Below are 21,667 nucleotides of genomic sequence, written 5' to 3' on the forward strand. Positions count from 1 at the left end.
TCTTCTTTCCGTGTTGTATCTTGTGATTATATACAGAAAGTACATTTTTTGCCATTTTGAAAGTCCTAAATGGTTACGGTAATACATAGCTATCTTTGAGTATAACCCTTTGTCAGAACTCAATAGACTCTATTTACACAGAAAATTTGAAGTCAATCGGCCAGGCCGATCTTGAGAAAATGATTTTTGAAGTTGACATCGTGTGTAGTAGCCCCCCTCCCCACTATTCAGAAGTGTGGTAACTTCAACATGTCCCAGGGATGTGATCAACTAATGTAAACATTACAGAGGTAGTTTGTATCATTAATAGATATATTTTTGCAGCATATGACGGAATATGAAGCAAATGTAGGCTTTTGATGAAGAAATAAAAACACTGGAAGTTGACCTTCAATTGACCTCCTATATGACTCACACCCAGCCACATTAAAAAAATCCCCGGAAATACAAAATCTTCTCTGATTTTGAAAAAAATAGCAATAATCAATAGTATGTATATGTCTCCAACATATATAGGAATATCAATTCAATCCATACTTTTGATCAAGAAACATAGTCATCCAAAGTTGACCTATATTTGACCTCTTCTGTCATTGACACCCACCCACATTCATAAATTCCCCGGAAATACAAAATCTTCTCTGATTTGGAAAAAAATAGCAATAATCAATAGTATGTATATGTCTCCAGCATATATAGGAATATCAATTCAATCCATACTTTTGATCAAGAAAAATAGTCATCCAAAGTTGACCTATATTTGACCTCTTCTGTCATTGACACCCACCCACATTCATAAATTCCCCGGAAATACAAAATCTTCTCTGATTTGGAAAAAAATAGCAATAATCAATAGTACTTATATATCTCCAACATATATTGGAATGTCAACTCAATCCATACTTTTGATCAAGAAAAGTAGTCATCCAAAGTTGACCTATATTTGACCTCTTCTGTCATTGACACCCACCCACATTCATAAATTCCCCGGAAATGCAAAATCTTCTCTGATTTGGAAAAAAATAGCAATAATCAATAGTACGTATATATCTCCAACATATATTGGAATGTCAAGTCAATCCATACTTTTGATGAAGAAAAATACTCATCCAAAGTTGACCTATATTTGACCTCTTGTGTTATTGCTACCCAGTCACATTCAGAAAATAGACGGAAATAGAAAAACTTGTCTGATTTCAAAAAACATTTGCAATAATCAATAGTACATATATGTCTCCAACATATATTGGAATCTCAAGTCAATCCATGCTTTTGATGAAAAAATATAGCTTTTGGAACATGAGGTAAATTTCAGCTGTTACATTACTGACACCTAGCTCCATTCCAAAATTCCACGGAAATGTAAAATCATGTCTGATTTTTCAAAAACTAGTAAGAATCAATAGTACATATATCTTTCCAGTATATCTAGGAACATGAAGTAAATCCATGCTTTTGATTAAAGCAATATACTCATTGCAAGTTGGGCCAAATTTTGCTTGTATTCTTGTTTACAGTGAGCCCTTTCAGAAATGCCCTGGACTCAGGAAAACATGTCTCTTTTTTTTTAAATCAAGAAATAGTCAATATTACTTGTATGTCTATAACTTATGAGGGAATATCAATTCAAGCCTCGCTTCTGACTAAGAAATATAGACTTTGAAAGTACATGTTAACATTCTGGCTATATTAACTTGAATGTGGTTTAACTTCTCAGTATTCCATGGCTAAGTGATATGCTGCTTGATTGCCTCAAGCTATAGAAATCATTGGATTTAGAATTCCTTTTTCTTCATTATATATGGGGTGATTGAGGAGATACATGCTTTTGGTAAAGAAATATAGACTTAAGTTAATTAGTGGTCAACCAACATACATATTGAAGTCATCCTGAAAGGAAACAATATCTATACTCCTAGGTCATTAGTACTTGTATCTTTACTATATTAGTATACAGAGAGACACTCACTAAGATGAATATCAAGTCAATTTACTTTCTGGATGAAGATATATAGACTCTGATTCTTACTCTGATAGTACATGGAACTTAAGCATATTTGTTGTGTGCTGCATATATCACTTGAGTGCATAAGTAGCTTTGCTTACAAACTGATTTTTTGGCTATAAGGATAAAGGAACAAAATATTGTAAAGCACTGAATTTAATACATTGCAGATTTCTGATTTTATAACAGCTGTCTGTATAGAAATATAATGTTGTGAACACTGCAAGGCATACCCTGCCCCCCTCCCCCTCACACATATATTATGTATCTGGCTATTCAAGTGGTGTATGGTGACTCACACCATATCAAAGTACAGTGTCTATTAGTAGAATTGAAGAGTATGATAGTTCAATAAGTCTTTATAAACTTTCCACTGTGAAATATTTTCTTTTTTGCAGATGGTGTCTGCTCAGCGGTGGAAGCAAGTTGAACACTGAAGACTTTTAGTTCTGACATGATGATGTACCTTCTTAACAAAGGAGTTGAATGCAAACCTAGGCATATTTATAATTTATTGTAATTTGAGAATATCATGGTATTTTATCCAGAGTTTTAGATTTTCAATGCAATGATTTGTAAAGTTGTTTCATATACAGTGTACATGTCCTTATTGTATATTGTAAATGGGTAATGTTCGCAGTGTTTTTGTGTTTTTTTGCAGTAATGAAGTACGTGTAACTGCAGGCTTGAAGTGATTGCAAATATTTGGCCTTTAACAGAAAAACCCTGCATGGCAGTTTCAACCGTGAACTTAAAACTACTACCAACACTCCATTTTCTCCCTTTTACAGAAGTACATGTTTTAAAATAATCCCTTTTTAAGTTTTATAATTGTTGATTTCAGAACTAACTCTAAGATGTTACATATTTTTTATCAATGCTATTTATTTATTCTTATATATAGTACAATGAAGCACTACTTTGCCAGTGTTTTGAAAGTTATCAAATTGAAAGTCATTGATATTTTGTGTTTGTTGGTTTTAACATTTGCAATGATGTATTGAAACAGTATTGCTATCTTTGGCATTAGGAATTCTATTCATGAGCATTTCCTGTAATAGAATGTTGTTTCATTGAGTAAAACAATGCTGGGTTATGTATGAAATATAGACCAACTTTACACAGTGTAATGTAACATTGATAGAATGTATGAAATCATATATTTTCCACATAGCTGTTGGTACTTTGCTATCATAGTGCTTGTGTGAACTTGTAACAGCTACATGTATGTCCAATAAGAAATAACCAGCTTTCGGCAATTTTTTCATGTGTTTATCTTATTGCAGATTAAAAAGTGAACCAAAACAAAAGTCTGTATCTGATTTGCATCTTGTTTTGCACTGATTATGGTGATGCAACAGTAATAGAAATGCTTTGAAGATACTTGTAAATGTTGATACCAAATTTGTCCAGCTTAAAAACAAACCTTAGCCAAATCCTAACCCTAGCCTTAGTAGCAATAAAGGAATCCAATAACAGGAACATTTGGCCTGTATTTCCGTTTGACTTCTATTTTTGTACATGAATTGATGTTGAAAAATTGTAGCCGTGTCTTTTTTAGCACAGTACAGAAAATCCAAGATGTTTTGATAATTTCTTGGAAATAACAATTTCAATTGATGAGAAATATACATCAGCATCTTGCTGCCTGGTGCAGCATACTGTATTGTTTTGTTACAATTCAAATAAAGTTAAAGAGATATACTTTCACCAGATGTTTACAAATACAAACAACGTTTCTTCATTCTCACAAATTATGACAAATTGACTTTTCTTCTTCTCCTTTGTATGGCAAAGCCCCTTGAAGTAAGATCTATGCCATCTGTTACTAACATGGTATTTTATTTCGTTGAAATTTCATGTTTTTAAATTTTTTCCATAGCATAAAAGCTTCCCAACATATTGGCATCGTTTAAAGTTAGCCTGACTTCGCCTATATAGCGATCCTGCAGCCGGAAGATCGGTAGATCTATTTGGATATCATGTATATCGCTAAGGAAAGGGCTCCCCGATTTAAATATACCGCGCGTACCACTTCCGGGTATCCGTCATCCTTAGCGAAAACCATGAGGCGAGCCTCGTTTTGGTGAGCCGGTCCGTCGCCGTACCCCTTTGTTTGGTACCATGGCTCGGCGTAGAGTTCGGGGTCGTTTCTCGTCCTTGGAGAAGAAGTCCGTATTCATTCCGTAGCGAGTTCTAGTGTTCCATCAGACAGCTCTGTGTCAGCTAAGTACCAGGTAAGAAGACTTGACTTGTGACTCGGTATTCAAAGGTTTGTAGAACAGTGTAAGAAGGAGAGGAAAGTTTCACGAATCTGAACACGCCGCCGCTCCGGCATGCATTTTTCGGAGCGCTTCCTGGACTGTCATAAGGCCGTGAAACCTACTTTTCCTCTGTGTAGCTGCGTAAGATCATATCGTAGTGGGGAAAATATGTCATATATTTGTTGCTTTGTTGTAATGTTTGGCTGGTAAAAGCTACGATTGTTCATTGACGTAGAAAATGTAAACAGGTAGAGGGTCAATAGGGGTTATTAGATTTGTTTGATTTTTGAGTACTAGACATGAAGCTGTGTGGCATGGAATCGTGAGGTACCTGTGTGCAATGTTTTTGATCGACGTTTAGTAACCAGGTTCACAAATGCTGCTATAAAAATAATCCAGTTTTCTGTCGTACGTGTACTACAAACCTCTATGTGCGCCCCGACCCGAAAGTTCGCGCCCAATTCTCACATCTGGAATCCATTGCCGCCCTGAAGCCAGAGGGGGAGGGTGTGAATTTCACGGGACGGTTCACTAACTGTTGTGGTGTTACTCTCAAGACATATACACCATCATACAACCTACTTTCCAGCAGACGTTAGGCAAGGCTGGTTTTTGACGTCTTTTTGGTTTATTTATTTTGGATGTCTGTTTTGTTATAATTTCTTGTTTGCCTGGTAGTGGATAGTGAAAAAAATGCCCGAAAAGATGCTAAAAAACTAGCCTAACTTAACCTAAAAAACCTAACCTAACCAAAAAAAAAGCCTAACTTCTGCTTTGACAGTACAAAGACCCAACAATCGCATACATTAAAACACATGTCACCATTTCCTAGAATTCTTATGCTTTGTTGTTAGTATTGATGTTTTGAATTGTAAAACACAACATCAACAGAGGACAGGATTTCCTTCTTCAATTACCTCACGGTTCATAATCGTTTGCCTTGTCTGATATTTACAGAAGTTGATCCCGATATTGCTGATATGGCAACAAGAGACAGCATGCAGGGTTTGGATGACGTCAGGAGAGGAGCAGCAGGGGGTTCTGCCGACAGTGTTCTCACCTGGCAAGGAGACAGACGTGAGGAGTCTGGGGAGGAGTCCGGTAGGAGAGACAAAGATGTGAGAGTGTACAGGTGTGAGGAGTGCAGCAAGGAGTTCAGTAGGCTGGGTCATCTGAAGAGGCACATGCGCACTCACACAGGTGAGAAACCCTACAGGTGTGAGGAATGCAGCAAGGAGTTCAATCAGCTGAGTAATCTGAAGAGACACATGCGGACTCACACAGGGGAGAAACCCTACAGGTGTGAGGAATGCAGTAGGCAGTTCAGTCAACTTAGTGATCTAAAGACTCACATGAGGACTCACACAGGAGAGAAACCATACAGGTGTGAGGATTGTAGCAGGCAGTTTTGTCAGCTGGCAATTCTGAAGACTCACATGCACACTCACACGGGGGAGAAACCCTACAGGTGTGAACAGTGCAGCATGCAGTTCAGTGTGCTGAGTAATCTTAAGACTCACATGCGGACTCACACAGGTGAGAAACCCTACAGGTGTGGGGAGTGCAGCAGGCAGTTCAGTAAGCTGAGTAATCTGAAGAGACACATGCGAGCTCACACAGGGGAAAAACCTTACAAGTGTGAGGAATGCAGCAGGCAGTTCAGTCAACTTGGTGATCTGAAGAAACACATGCAGACTCATACGGGTGAGAAACCTCACAAGTGTGAGGAGTGCTGCAAGCAGTTCAGTCTTATGGGTAGTCTGAAGAGGCACATGCGGACTCACACAGGGGAGAAACCCTACAGGTGTGAGGAGTGCAGCAGGCAGTTCAGTGAGCTGGATCATCTGAAGACACACATGCGGACTCACACAGGGGAGAAACCCTACAGGTGTGAGGAGTGCAGCAGGCAGTTCAATCAGCTGGTTCATCTGAAGAAACACATGCGCACTCACACAGGGGAGAAACCCTACAGGTGTGAGGAGTGCAGCAGGCAGTTCAGTCAGCTGGGTGATCTAAAGAAACACATGCGCACTCACACAGGGGAGAAACCACACAGGTGTGAGGAGTGCAGCAGGCAGTTCAGTGTACTGAGTAGCCTGAAGAATCACATGCGGACTCACACAGGGGAGAAACCCTACAAGTGTGAGGAGTGCAGCAGGCCTGTTAGTCAGCTGGGCAATCTGAAGACTCACATGCGGACTCACACAGGGGAGAAACCCTACACGTGTGAGGAATGCAGCAGGCAGTTCAGTCAGCTGGGTCATCTGAAGAGTCACATGAAGACTCACTATGGACAAACTGAAGGTGTAAGGGACGAAGCAGGCAGTTCTGTGAACTAGGAAGTCTGAAGAGACGTGTACTCACATGAACCCTACATGTGTTATAAGAATACAGCAGGGAGTATGATAGGGAAGATAGAAAGAAGCACATTACACTGAAACTGGTGAGATACCCTCGAGTGTTAGGAATTGAGTCAGCTTGGGTACACTGAAGGAACACATGAACACATACAGTCATGACAGACTCACAAGGCAGTAAACTTACACAAGTAACAGACGACCAGAGCCTTAAGATAGCAAGCAAGTTTAGTAGGGCTAGTAATTTCATAATTGATTTGGAGCGAAAAATGCCTATGGGTGTATTGAGTGCAGAAATCTGTTAAGTCTTGCAGACTATTACTATATGTATCTTGATGAGCTTAAAATCATGCAAAAGCTGGATATGTAGACACATACATTTTGTAATACATGTACGCATCTATAGTCTACTTGTTGGTAAAGTTAAGTTTTGCTGTTCTTGTTGGTTCAGCTTTGGCACGACATTTCTTCTGTTATATAAGAAATCTACTCTGTATCTTACACACTGTAGACTTTATTGGTCATACTGTTATAGGATGTCCTTATCTCTGTAGACTTAATGGGCCATAGATTTGCAGACTAATCTCTCTTCACAATCTCAACCAGAGCCAGAGGAGCTTACAATTGGCTGTTGTTCAAATTCATTGATAATCTTTTTTAACACAGCTAAATGGTAGAAACGACGATTGTTGTTTTAGATGTCCACACTTTTTTCGAAAGTTTTTATATGCTTGTTGATCCCTGATCTTGTAGCTTATAGTCATCCAGTTTTGTTATTTAAGTCTGGGTAGTATTAACATGCTTCCAAAGTAGTGAAAGTACATTTGCGCCAATTTCTAAGTAGTGAAGTAAAAATTCAAAGTTCGATGTAGTTAAAGTTCAAAGTAGGGAAATTAATTTCTTTAAAGTTTATATTAGTGAAGTACAAAGTTTAAAGTAGTTAAAAGGAAAAGTTCAAAGTAGTAAATGTAAAAAGTTCAAAGTTCATGGCAGTGTAGAACAAAGTAGGGAAGTAGAAAGCCAAAGTACAAGGTTCAAAGTAGTGAAAGTGCAGTGTCTAATTTAAGTACAAAGTTGAAAGTAGTGACAACATTTCTGGTATTTGTTTATTGAGTTCTCTGACACTTGTACCAGATTTTTACAGTAGCTATTTTCTATGTTCCTTTTTACATTTCAAAAGTGCTACGGTTACTTAGTTTCCATCCATTTGAGTTTTGCAAACTAGTTATCAAAGAAAGCCACTTCTCGGTGAAATAAAACGTTCCCCAAAGATGAAGATTGTAGCATCGTTTTTTACCTTATGTTTTTCATAGTGTTTGTGTGTGTGTGTGTGTGCATGTGTGTGTGTGTGTGTGTGTGTATGTGTGTGTGTGTGTGTGTATGTAGTTGACCAGCATAACTCCAGAATGCCTCGATGGATTGTCTTGATATTTGGCGTGTTGATAGGTCTTGAGACTATAGTTTAATGATGTGATGTTGTTAAACTTGTAGATACAGTGAGAATATATATTCAGCTGTGCTTATTTCCTGTGCCCTCCTGGGAGAATGGACAGCGGAAAATGCGGAACGTATTTGCATGATTCATGGTAAATACAATTAATACACCAGTTGACAAGGTAAAATCATTTGGCGAAGGTATGTGGTCGTGGAACTCGAACTCAACTGATGTGATGTTGTTATAACCTGTAGGTACAGTGAGAAAAAATACATAGATATATACTCAGTTGTGCTTGTTTCCTGTGGCCTCCTGAGAGAGTGACGAAGCGTGGACACCCATCTTAGTCTTTAAAGGTCACCGGAAGCTCATGTACAATAGATGGGTAATCAGGGAATAAAATCTGACCTCCATCGGGTCGTGGAGTCCCGACTTCCTTTCCGCAAGAATAAGCCTTCTCACATTAGTTAGGACGCATGTGCGCCGACAGGAATTCTAGGTAATATGTGAAAGGGCAAGGCACACAAAATGAAAACAAAACCCGTCTGGACATTGTTATGCAAATCGAAACAATGGTGAAGACAAGGACTGTTTACTTTTTGTCTGCCTTGCCCTTTGACATATTACCTAGAATTCCTGTCGCCGCACATGCGCACTAACTAATGTGAGAAGGCTTATACCGGCTTGGCTTGGTGTTCGGGGCTGTTTCTCGTGTTTGGAGAAAAAGTACTAGAGAAAAAGTCCGCCTTCATTCTGCAGCGAGTTCTAGTGTATCATCAGGCATCCCTGTGTCACAACTAAGTTCCAGGTAAGCAGACTTGGCTTGTGATTCGGTATTCAAAGGTTTGTAGAACAGATTTGAGGAAAAGAAACTTTCAAGAATACGAGCCACGCCACACCGGCATGCATAAATTATTTACTTTCTTTGTCCGGACTGACTGTCTTTGTTTCTTTGTTTAGGCCGTGAAACCTATGTTCCTGTCTTCAGGCCGTGAAACCTATTCTACTTTGGAGCATTTGCGTAAAAACATATCGTAGTGGGGGAAAAGAAAAGCATGTAATGTATTTAGGGCTGTGTAACTTGTGCTGGCAAAAGTAATGAGGTCTTATGATTGTTCAGTGACGTAGAAAATGTAAACAATAGAGGGTCAATAGGGTTATTTAGATTTTGTTGGATTGTTAGATTTTGGAGGACTAGATATGAAGCTTTGTCGCATGAAATCGTGAGATACCTACATACAGTGTTTTTGGTCAGCGTTTAGTAACCAGGTTCACAAAAGAAGCCATGGAAGTAATCCAGTTTCTATCGAAATAACCCAGTTTTCTGTCTTACGTATACTACAAACCCCTACATACGCCCGGTCCCTTGTCAACCAGAAGCCAGTTGGGGAGGGTGTGAATTTTAGGGGACGGTTCACTAACTACTGCAGTATTAATCCTATGATGTATACACCTTCATTTTCTTAATTGTAGAACGCAGCTCACAATATTGACAGAGGAGGGATTACCCTGTTCAATTACCTCACAGTTGATAATTGTTTTCCTTGTCTTGTATTTACAGAAGTTGATCCAGATATTGTTGACATGGCAACAACAGACCGCAGGCAGGGTGTGGATTGCGTCAGGAGAGGAGCAGCATGGGGTTCTGCAGACAGTGTTCTCACCTGGCAAGGAGACAGACATGAGGAGTCTGGGGAGGAGTCCGGTAGGGGAGACAAAAGTGTGAGAGTGTACAGGTGTGAGGAGTGCAGCAAGGAGTTCAGTAAGCTGAGCAATCTAAAGACTCACATACGGACTCACACAGGGGAGAAACCGTACAGATGTGAGGAGTGTAGCAGGCAGTTCAGTGAGCTTTGTGTGCTTAAGAAACACATACGGACTCACACTGGGGAGATACCCTACAGGTGTGAGGAGTGTAGCAAGCAGTTCACTGATCTCAGTAACTTAAAGAAGCACATGCGCACGCACAAAGGGGAGAAACCCTACAGATGTGAGGAGTGCAGTACTCAGTTTAGTCAGCTGACTAATCTGAAGACACACATGCGTACTCACACAGGGGAGAAACCTTACAGGTGTGAGGACTGCAGCAAGCAGTTCAGTGATCTCAGTAATCTGAAGAAGCACATGCGCACTCACACTGGTGAGAAACCCTACAGATGTGAGAAGTGTAGCAGGCAGTTCAGTGTTCTGAGTATTCTGAAGAGACACATACGGACTCACACAGGGGAGAAACCCTACAGGTGTGAGGAGTGCAGCAGGCAGTTCAGTCGGCTGGATGATCTAAAGAAACACATGCGTACTCACACTGGGGAGAAACCACACAGGTGTGAGGAGTGTAGCAGGCAGTTCAGTCTGTTGGGTAATCTGAAGACTCACATGCGCACTCACACCGGAGAGAAACCCTACAGTTGTGAGGAGTGCAGCAGGCAGTTCAATGCGCTGAGTAGTTTGAAGAGACACATGCGCACTCACACAGGGGAGAAACCCTACACGTGTGAGGAGTGCCGCAGGCAGTTCAGCCAGCTGACTGATCTGAAAAAAACACATGAAGACTCACCCTGGAAAAACTGAAGGTGTAAGTTCTGTGAACTAGGTAGTCTGAAGAGACGTGTACTCTTATGAAAACTCTATATATGTTCAAAGAATACAGCAGGGAGTATGATAGGGAAGATAGGAAGAAGCACATTGCACTCAAACCGATGACATACCCTCAAGTGTTAGGAATTGAGTCAGCTTGGGTACACAGAAGGAACACATGAACACATACAGTCATGACAGACTCACAAGGCAGTAATCTTACACAAGTAACAGACGACCAGAGCCTTGAGATAGCAAGCAAGTTTAGTAGGGCTAGTAATTTCATAATTGATTTGGAGCGAAAAATGCCTATGGGTGTATTGAGTGCAGAAATCTGTTAAGTCTTGCAGACTATTACTATATGTATCTTGGTGAGCTTAAAATCATGCAAAAAGCTGGATATGTAGACACATACATTTTGTAATACATGTACGCATATATAGTCTACTTGTTGGTAAAGTTAATTTTTGCTGTTCTTGTTGGTTCAGATTTGGCACAACATTTCTTCTGTTATATAAGAAATCTACTCTGTATTTTAATCACTGTAGACTTTATTGGTTATACTGATACAGGATGTGCCAAATAATCTATCTTCACAGTCACATCCAGAGGCTGTATTTAGGAGCTTACAATTGGCTGTTGTTCAAATTAATTGATTGTAATCTTTTGTAATACAGTTAAATGATAGAAATGATATTTTGTTTGGCATGTCCACACTATTTTTTCTAAAGTTCTTTCATCTGCTTGTTGAACCCTGATCTTGTTGTTGATAGTCATGAAGTATTGTTATTTTGTAAAGTTTGCATATATCGTTGATATGCTTCCAAAGTAGTAAAAGTACATTTGTACCAAGTTCAAAGTAGTGAAGTAGAAATTCAAAGTTCGATGTAGTAAAAGTTCAAAGTAGGGAAATTACTTACTTTAAAGTTTATAGTAGTAAAGTACAAAGTTTAGATTACAGTAGTGATTGGTTGGTTGGTTTGATTGTTGAAATAGGAAAAAAGTACAAAGTAGAAAATGTAAAAAGTTCAAAGTTTAAGCAGGAAAAGTAAAAAGATTCAAGTTTATGGTAGTGTAGAACAAAGAAGTGAAGTAGAAATCTAAAGTACAAGGTTCAAAGTAGTGAAAGTACAATTTTCAAGTTAAGTACAAAGTTGAAAGCAGTGAAAACATTTCTGGTATTTGTCTATTGAGTTCTCTGACACTTGTAGCAGATTTTAACAGCAGCTATTTTCTATGTTTCTTTACATTTGAAAAGTGTTACGGTTTGTGATACTTAGTTTCCATGTATTTGAGTTTTGCAAGCTAGTTATCAAGGAATGCCACTACTCGGTGAAATAAAACAACCCCAAAGATGAAGATTGTAGTATCGTTTTATTACCTTCGCTAGAAAGTTTTTGAGTGTGTGTGTGTGTGTGTGTGTGTGTGTGCTTGTGTGTGCTAGTATGTAATTGACCAGCATGACTCCAAAATGCCTAGATGGATTGTCTTGTTATTCCGTACATGGGTAGGACTTGATGAGACCCTGAAACGGTTAGATTTTGGGCTCCCTAGCAGATTGCCATGGTACTGCAGCAAAACTTCCGGGTTTGATGTCTTGTGTGCTGGACATGCTACAGTCGTGATTTTTGAGTGGTTGATAGCTCTTGGGGCAGAGAGTCAGTGATGTAGGTTTGGGCCCCCAGTGGCTTTGTCGAACTGTATGGAACCAGTTAGTTTCAAAGTTTGAAAGAGAGAAACTCATAAAGGGATAAACTGATCATCACGTGGCCGTGGAACTAAAGTTTAATGATGTGATGTGATGTTGTTAAACTTATAGATACAGTGAGATGTATATTCAGCTGTGCTTGTTTCCTGTGGCCTCCTGGGAGAATGGACAGCTGAAAACCCGTGTTAGTCTATAAAGGTCACCGGAGGATCATGTACAATAGATGGGTAATCAGGGAATCAAATCTGACCGCCATCCATGAGTACTTCCGGGTCGTGGAGTACCGGTTTCCTGTCCGTGAGGATACGCTTGGCTTAGAGTCCTTGGAGTTCGGGATCGTTTCTTGTCCTTGGAGAAGAAGTCCGTATTCATAATTCTGTAGCAAGTTCTAGTGTTTCATCAGGCATCCTTGTGTCAGCTAAGTTCCAGGTAAGAAGACTTGACTTGTGACTCGGTATTCAAAGGTTTGTAGAACAGTGTAAGAAGGAAGTTTCATGAATACGAGCCTGAATACGAGCCACGCCACACGGCATGCATAAATTACTTTCTCTATCTGGACTGTCTTCGGGTCGTGAAACCTACTTTTCTTCTGTGCAGCTGCGTAAAAACATACGGAAGTGGGGAGAAAGAAAAGCATGTTATATATTTGTTTCTGTGTTGTGCTGTTTTGCTGTCAAAATATGACTTTGCAGGAGCTGGCCTTGGGAAAGTAAAAAATGTAAACAAGGGAGGGTCGATAAGGGTTTTTGGATTTTGTTGGATTCGAGGGGCGAACATTGACACTTTGTCGTGATGACTTGTAAAATACCTACATACAGTATTGTTAATCAACATTAAGTGACTAGGTAACGTTTGAGCGTATCGTAAGCCGTAATGACCCCAGTTACCGGTGTGAAGCTAAATCCCTGCGCCGCCAAATACGTGAGAGGTCAGGTACTGCGGCTGCGCAATGCAGGAGAGGAGCAAGTATTTCGCAGCGAAGATTACTATGGCAACAACCTTTGTAAAAGCTAACAGATGTTTTGTAGTAGCCGATTCGACAAACCTGTATATTGAAAAACCTATTTTTCAACAACTTTCCATGTTTTAAATTCAACTGACTATTTCACAATTTAATACTATATGAATACATGCATTTAAAGGGAACCTTTCAAATGAGCTATTTGCCTTCATTGATTTCATGGGATTGAAAATTGGGACACTTCATAGAGACCCTTTAGGAATCCTTAAGATAATGATATGCAGCGGGAAAACATGGCACTGTTTTGGCGCACACCACAGCAGCAATCCTAAAGATAATGATATGCAGCGGGAAAGCATGGCACTGTTTCGGCGCGCACCACAGCAGCAATCCTAATATAAAGATAATGAATGAATGGAGACCTTCATTTTACATACATACCCACTGTGTTCAGTACAGGTCGCAACAAGAGATACATGAAGTTAGTATGTTGAAAATATATGATATGCTTTATAAGTAAAGGTTTGTCTAAATTCATAAGGAATATGAATTTGCCTATATTACTTAGTTGTATGAAGTGGGATAATGATATGCAGCGGGAAAACATGGCACTGTTTTGGCGCGCACCACAGCAGCAACTTAGTCGTAGTGTTCCGATATTAGAGCCATCAGAAACGGTTACAGCAGGGAAATAAAATATATGTTTGTGACTTTATTTGGCTAGCAAAGCGTGTAAAAATGAGCAAATCAGGGCCAGTGTATGACTCTGACCAGATCACCACTTCTGGTCACACGCCGAGCAATGGCGGAAGGACGGTCGTTATATCATATCATATCAGGTATCAGAACAATATAAGAAGAATAGACCCCGATTTCGACCAAGGTGAACGAACTGGCCACCATCTGCATAATGAATCATAATTGGCGCCCCTGAACTATCTTATTACTCTATTTTTAGTCACACAAGGCAATAAAAGAAGTTGATCATAATTCTTGGTCCAGTGCACAAGTGTGTGTTTTCAGAGGATTATTCTTGTAAGTGTCCATCGTCTATCATGTGCTGACCTGTCATATTCAAATGTAACTTTTTCAAAGAATCATTCTAGGTTGAATTATGACAGGTAACAGTTATAAACGTTACCGATCTTTAGATCCTCTCCGTTTTATCTAAAACGGAAAAGAAAATAGAACACAACAAAATTGTGCCCATAGTAAATATATTGATATATGAGCTGCTAATGCACTGCTTACAAATGCTTTGTATATCAGTCCAAATTAGGTGCTATGCTCTGTGAGGCTATAAAAGGTCATCAGAGGTGACCTGTGGTTTCGGTGTCATTACTATTAAATAAATCAATACGATTTAGACGCTAAAATGGACGACCAATCCTTTTTCTTCAGTGAAATTGTCCATAACTTTAGCTTTGTATTGATTGGATTGAAATATTCTAAAGTAATCATTGTATTTAGTGTTACCATTTAGCCAATCAAAATATATGTCATATTCGAAACCCCCATGCACACCGTGTATCTCAGGTATTTGGCACGGTGCACAAATTTGGCGCTTGTATCTGCCAAATCCATGCTAGCGCACCTGACCTCTCACGTATTTGGCGGCGCAGGGGTTTAGCTTCACACCGGTCTTAGGCGTACTGCAAACTCCTACGTGCGCCCCGACCGCAAAAGTTGGCGCCAATTTCTCGCATCTGGATTCCATTGTAAAGCCAAAGCGGAGGGGGTGTGTGAATTTCAGGGGACGGTTCACTAACTATTGCACAATTGTTCACGAGGCATGTACACCTCCATAGAACATACTCTCCGAGCAGAGGTTAGGGTTAGGCGTGTCTTTGTTATCTTTTTCATTTATTTACTTTTTTTGTCTATTTTGTCAGATTTTCTTGTTTGCTAATTGCTTGATGGAAAGTACAACAAGAATGCCTGAAAAAAATGTAAAAAAAAAACACCTCTGCTCGTGGTGGCATACATAACAATCCATCTCACTATTTCTTAGGACCTGTTTACAAGAGGCAAAAAGTTGCTTGTCCTAAAAATGTCCTATGACGTTCGATGTGCGGCGCGTGTCCTAGGACGCTTTCTTTGCCCGTGTGAAAACAAAACTGACATGCTTTCGTTGTTACACAGGCAATAAAAGGTCCTAGGACATGCGTGGCGTGTCGAACGCCGTAGGACATTTTTAGGACAAGTCATTTTTTGCCTTGTGTAAACTGCGCCCCAGACTCTGTATGATTTGTAGAAGACAATAAACAAACAATTTGTAGAAGACATGCATGGCAGAGTAAAGGAGAGATCAATCATGTTCTCCTAAGGTACCAAATAATGCAGGCTTAGGAAGACAACGTAAAACTTATCTACATGTAGTGATGTACAGCAGCTTTGCTTCTAAGTGGAAAATCTGCCCAAGGCTATGGAAGATGAGATGGATGGAGGGAGAGAGTCATGATAATGATGATGATGAGGATGGTGTATGGTTTCTTGTCGGTATCAATCTTGTGATTTGTAAAAAGCAGCCCACAATATCAACTGAGAGAACAGCATTGTAATACCATGTTTAATTGCCTGACGGTCACAGTTGATAATTGTTTGCCCTGTCATGTATTTTACAGAAGTTGATCCAGATATTGCTGACATGGCAACAACAGACAGCATGCAGGGTTTGGATGACGTCAGGAGAGGAGCAGCAGGGGGTTCTGCCGACAGTGTTCTCACCTGGCACGGAGACAGACGTGAGGAGTCTGGGAAGGAGTACGGTAGGAAAGACAAAGGTGTGAGAGTGTACAGGTGTAAGGAGTGCAGCAAGCAGTTCAGTAGGCTGGGTCATCTGAAGAGGCACGTGCGAACTCACACAGGGGAGAAACCATACAGATGTAAGGATTGCAGCAGGCAGTTCAGTCAGCTTGGTGATCTGAAGAGGCACATGCACACTCACACAGGGGAGAAACCCTACAGGTGTGAGGAGTGCAGTAAGCAGTTCAGTCAGATGAGTGATCTGAAGAAACACATGAGGACTCACACAGGGGAGAAACCCTACAGGTGTGAGGAGTGCAGTAAGCAGTTCAGTAAGCTGAGTAATCTGAAGAGACACATGCGAGCTCACACAGGGGAAAAACCTTACAGATGTGAGGAGTGCACCAAGCAGTTCAGTCAACTTAGTGATCTGAAGACTCACATGAGGACTCACACAGGAGAGAAACCATACAGGTGTGAGGATTGTAGCAGGCAGTTTTGTCAGCTGGCAATTCTGAAGACTCACATGCACACTCACACGGGGGAGAAACCCTACATGTGTGAACAGTGCAGCATGCAGTTCAGTCAGCTGAGTAATCTAAAGACTCACATGCGGACTCACACAGGTGAGAAACCCTACAGTTGTGAGGGGTGCAGCAGGCAGTTCAGTAAGCTGAGTAATCTGAAGAGACACATGCGAGCTCACACAGGGGAAAAACCTTACAGGTGTGAGGAGTGTACCAAGCAGTTCAGTCAACTTGGTGATCTGAAGAGACACATGCAGACTCATACGGGTGAGAAACCTCACAAGTGTGAGAAGTGCAGCAGGCAGTTCAGTGTGCTTAGTACTCTTAAGACTCACATGCGTACCCACACTGGGGAGAAACGTTACAGGTGTGAGGAGTGCAGCAGGCAGTTCAGTGTGCTAAGTAATCTGAAGACTCACATGCGGGCTCACACAGGGGAGAAACCCTACAGGTGTGAGGAGTGCAGCAGGCAGTTTAGTCAGCTGAGTCATCTGAAGACTCACATGCGGACTCATACAGGGGAGAAACCCTACAGGTGTGAGGAGTGTACCAGACAGTTCCGTCATCTGGGTGATCTTAAGACTCACATGTGGACTCACACAGGAGAGAAACCCTACAGCTGTGAGGAGTGCAGCAGGCAGTTCAATACACTTAGTAGTTTGAAGAGACACATGCGGACTCATACAGGGGAGAAACCCTACAGGTGTGAGGAGTGTAGCAGGCAGTTCAGTCAGCTGGGCAATCTTAAGACTCACATGCGGACTCACACCGGAGAGAAACCCTACAGCTGTGAGGAGTGCAGCAGGCAGTTCAGTCAGCATGGTGATCTAAAGAAACACATGCGCACTCACAGGGGAGAAACCCTACACTTGTGAGGAGTGCAGCAGGCAGTTCAGTCAGCATGGTGATCTAAAGACTCACATGCGGACTCACACAGGGGAGAAACCCTACAGGTGTGAGGAGTGCAGCAGGCGGTTCAGTCAGCATGGTGATCTAAAGAAACACATGCGGACTCACACTGGGGAGAAACCACACAGGTGTGAGGAGTGCAGCAGGCAGTTTAGTCAGCTGGGCAATCTGAAGACACACATGCGGACTCACACAGGGGAGAAACCCTACAAGTGTGAGGAGTGCAGCAGGCGGTTCAGTCAGCATGGTGATCTAAAGACTCACATGCGGACTCACACAGGGGAGAAACCCTACATGTGTGAGGAGTGCAGCAGGCAGTTTAGTCAGCTGGGCAATCTGAAGACACACATGCGGACTCACACAGAGGAGAAACCCTACAAGTGTGAGGAGTGCAGCAGGCAGTTTAGTCAGCTGGGCAATCTGAAGACACACATGCGGACTCACACAGGGGAGAAACCCTACAAGTGTGAGGAGTGCAGCAGGCAGTTTAGTCAGCTGGGTCATCTGAAGACTCACATGAAGACTCACTATGGACACACTGATGGTGTAAGGGACGAAGCAGGCAGTTCTGTGAACTAGGAAGTCTGAAGAGATGTGTACTTATATGGACCCTACATGCGTTAAAGGAACACAACAGGGAGTATAATAGGCAAGATAGGCACATTGGATTCAAACTCAAGACATAGCCTCAAGTGTTAGGAATTGAGTCAGCTTGGATACACTGAAGGAACAAGGCACAAGGCAGTAATCTTAGTCCTTACACAAGTTACAGACCAGAGCACTTAAGATAACAGGCAAGTTTAGTAGGGCACGTATTGTCATAATTGATATGCAGCCCCAAACTAAGTGCAACAATCAGTTCAGTCTTACTACATGTATTTGGGTGAGCTTAAAATCATACAAAGGTTGGATATGTAGACCACCACATACATTATGTACTATATATGATATGAACTTTATTGCACGACATTTGCACATGGTACAAAGTATGGCAACGAATATTACACAAAGTACAAAGATAGGTATAAAGAATAAGTCTTAACATCCTAAATAACATAATGAGGGCTAACACAAGTCTTTGATATAAGATAACAATGGAGTTGGGCTAATAATTAATTTCATTATTTTTTCTAATAGCAAAGCAGTCTTTGATATATTTGCCTATCTTTGCATTATGGGATTTGTGGCATCTAAAGATATATACAAATCTATCTATAAAAATCTATATATACACTACTTGTTGGTGAAGTTAATTTTTGCTGTTGTTGTTGATTCAGCTTTGGCACAACATTTCTTCTGTTATGTAAAAAAATCTACCCTGAATCTCCATCACAGTAGACGTTATTTGTCATTGGATGTGCCAACTAATCTTTTTTCACAATCATAGCCAGAGGCTGTATTTAGGAGCTTACAATTGGTTGTTGTTCAAATTCATTGATAGTAATCTTTTGTAATGCTAAATGCAATGATAGAAACGATATTTTCTTTGGAATGTCCACACCTTTTTTTGTAAAGGTCTTTCATCTGTTTGTTGATCCCAGATCTTGTAGTTGATAGTCAAGTTTTGTTATTTTGTAAAGTTTAAATAACATTAACATGCTTCCAAAGTACATTTGTGCCAAGTTCAAAGTAGTGATGTAGAAATTCAAACTTCAATGCAGTAAAAGTTCAAATTAGGGAAATAACTTACTTTATAGTTTATACTAGTAAAGTACAAATTTTAGATTAAAGTAGTGATTTGTTGGTTGGTTGGTTTGTTTCATTATTGAAATAGAAACTCAAAGTTCAAAGTAGTACATGTAAAAAGTTCAAAGCAGAAAAAGTAAAAAGAAGTTCATGGTAGAGTCCATTCCAAGACACCGTGCGGATGTTTGTGGCCATTGTTTAGAATTGATTTTAAAGTTTTGTAACTATATGTCTTGGACATTTGATACTTCAGAAATATTTCTAACACTGTTTCAACGTTATAAATGTTTCCCTGGTCCTGTAAAACTTTGGAAATATTCATCGTGTGGAATTGGATACTTCTAATGGTTTCTAATTAATGATAACTGCATTCTACCATTATTTACCATTTTCTACCATTTTTTTGTAAATGGTTCAGTGGGCTGGGAAGATAGCAATTCACACATCCTTGCAAAGTATGGTTGGGTGCCATGCAACAATGGCCCACCACAAAGGATCCACCAGTGCCCAGCAGTGAAATCTAAAAATATACAGATACAACAATGGGGCTTACTTTTATGGGGGCAATAAACTAATTTAACCATTTGGCGAGGTTTACCATTTTTTGTAAATATTTGTAAACATCAAATAATCACACAGAGGTTTCACAATTATTCTAAATAAAGATATGTTTGTACAGTTACTTTCAAAATGTTTCTAAAATATTCAAAGGAATTCAAATATATGAGTACTTTCTCAGTCAATTTTTTAAAAATAATTTAATTATTGTGGCTCAGATATTCTTTTATTCAAAATAATTCAGACTAATTATAAATATCGCCTAAAAACCCTCATGGTGTCTTGGAATGGACTCTAGTGTAGAACAAAGTAGTGAAGTAGAAATTCAAAGTACAAGGTTCAAAGTAGTGAAAGTACAATTTTCAATTTAAGTAAAAAGTTGAAAGTCGTGAAAACATTTCTGGTATTTGTTTATTTTCTATGCTTTAACATTTCAAAAATTATAAGATTTGAGTTTTGCAAGCTAGATATCAAAGAACCCCATTACTCTGTGAAATAAAACGTCCCCTAAAGATGAAGATTGTAGCATCGTTTTATTGCCTTATATTTTTCATATATAGTGTGTGTGTGTGTGTATGCGTGTTGTGTATGTGTGTGTGTATGTATGTTTGTGTGTGTTTGTGTATGTAGTTGCCCAGCATAACTCCAGAATGCCTAAATGGATTGTCTTCATACATGAATTTGGTATGTGGGTAGGTCTTGATGATACCTTGAAACGATTAGATTTTGGGCTCCTTACTATGGTACTGCAGCGAAACTTCCGGGTTTGATATCTTGTGTTCTGGACATGCTACAGTCAAGGTGTGGCCCTTTGAGGTCAATCGGAAGAAACCAACTAACAGCCACAGTGGTGCACGTGTTAGGTAGTTACTTCTGACTACAAACTTGTAAGATTCTCGGCCCAAATGAAACTGTACTATATTCGCCAGACAACTTATTAGTTTATATGCTTTTCCGCCCTCGTACTGAAGGTTTTAGCTGGTTCCACCCTGGTTTCGCACCCTGAGCAACTGTGGTAGCATCCAAGTAACATCCATATCCGGAACCCTCTCGCACTTAATTATGGGAAGTGTGTAAGTGGAGAATGCAGTAGAAGTCCGCATTCATTCTGTAGCGAGTTCTAGTGTTTCATCAGGCATCCCTGTGTCGACTAAGTTCCAGGTAAGGAGACTTGACTTGTGACTCTGTATTCAAAGGTTTGTAGAACAGATTTGAGGAAAAGAAACTTTCATGAGTACGAGCCAGGCCACACCGGAAATTATGCATAACTTTCTTCTTTGTCTGGACTGTCACCGTGCCTTGAGACCTATTTTACCTTTGTGCGCCTGCGTAAAAACATATCGTAGTGGGGGGAAAACATGTTGTGTATTTTGTGTCAGTTTGTGCTGTTTGTCAAAAGTCGTGATTTGTTTAGGAGCTGGCTATGGGGATGTGGAAAATGTAAACAAGGAGAGCCACGCCACACTGGCATGCATAAATTATTTACTTTCTTTGTCCGGACTGTCTTTGTTTCTTTGTTTAGGTCGTGAAACCTATGTTCCTGTCTTCAGGCCGTGAAACCTATTTTACTTTGGCGCATCTACGTAAAAACATATCGTAGCGGGGAAAAGAGAAGCATGTAATGTATTAAGGGACATGCGGACTCACCCTGGAAATACTGAAGGTGGAAGGGACGAAGCAGGCAGATCTGTGAACTAGGAAGTCTGAAGAGACGTGTACTCACATGAACCTTATGTGTTTAAAGAAATACAGTAGGGAGAACAATAGGCAAGATAGGAAGAAGCGCATTGAACTCTCACTGGTGACATACCCTCAAGTGTTAGTAATTGAGTCAGCTTGGGTACACTGAAGGAACACATAAACACATACAGTCATGACAGTCTCACAAGGCAGTAATCTTACACAAGTTACAGACCAGAGCACTTAAGATAGCAA

The 21,667-nt window shown here is 40.2% G+C and overlaps 3 protein-coding genes and 1 pseudogene across 4 annotated transcripts in view; all 4 read left to right on the forward strand.

The window, feature by feature from the left end:
* The window catches only part of LOC118413066 (zinc finger protein 525-like), a 25,532-nt gene extending 13,907 nt beyond the window's left edge, over positions 1-11,625 (forward strand). Inside the window, exons 1-2 of one of the 2 annotated variants that reach the window (XM_035816210.1) lie at positions 8,736-8,869; positions 9,623-11,625. In XM_035816210.1, the coding sequence (XP_035672103.1) occupies positions 9,646-10,632 (987 nt within the window). In that variant the 5' untranslated portion in view covers positions 8,736-8,869; positions 9,623-9,645 and the 3' untranslated portion in view covers positions 10,633-11,625. Of the gene's footprint in view, positions 1-8,735; positions 8,870-9,622 lie in introns of those variants that run through there. The other variant, XM_035816211.1, reaches the window with a different exon arrangement.
* LOC118413049 (zinc finger protein 208-like) overlaps positions 1-21,667 on the forward strand; it is a 64,310-nt gene that overhangs the window by 9,459 nt on the left and 33,184 nt on the right. The window contains exons 2-5 of the mRNA XM_035816193.1: positions 15,932-16,862; positions 16,947-17,274; positions 17,459-17,974; positions 21,255-21,285. Of these exons, the coding sequence (XP_035672086.1) occupies positions 15,955-16,862; positions 16,947-17,274; positions 17,459-17,974; positions 21,255-21,285 (1,783 nt within the window). The 5' untranslated portion in view covers positions 15,932-15,954. The remainder of the gene's footprint in view (positions 1-15,931; positions 16,863-16,946; positions 17,275-17,458; positions 17,975-21,254; positions 21,286-21,667) is intronic.
* Positions 5,231-7,895, forward strand: LOC118413063 (zinc finger protein 678-like). Its single transcript, XM_035816207.1, has one exon. The coding sequence runs from the start codon at positions 5,250-5,252 to the stop codon at positions 6,606-6,608; it is 1,359 nt and encodes a 452-aa protein (XP_035672100.1). The 5' UTR covers positions 5,231-5,249; the 3' UTR covers positions 6,609-7,895.
* The window catches only part of LOC118413064, a 116,702-nt pseudogene continuing 115,847 nt past the window's right edge, over positions 20,813-21,667 (forward strand).

Source organism: Branchiostoma floridae, chromosome 4, assembly GCF_000003815.2.
Source record: "Branchiostoma floridae strain S238N-H82 chromosome 4, Bfl_VNyyK, whole genome shotgun sequence".
Lineage (NCBI taxonomy): Eukaryota > Metazoa > Chordata > Leptocardii > Amphioxiformes > Branchiostomatidae > Branchiostoma > Branchiostoma floridae.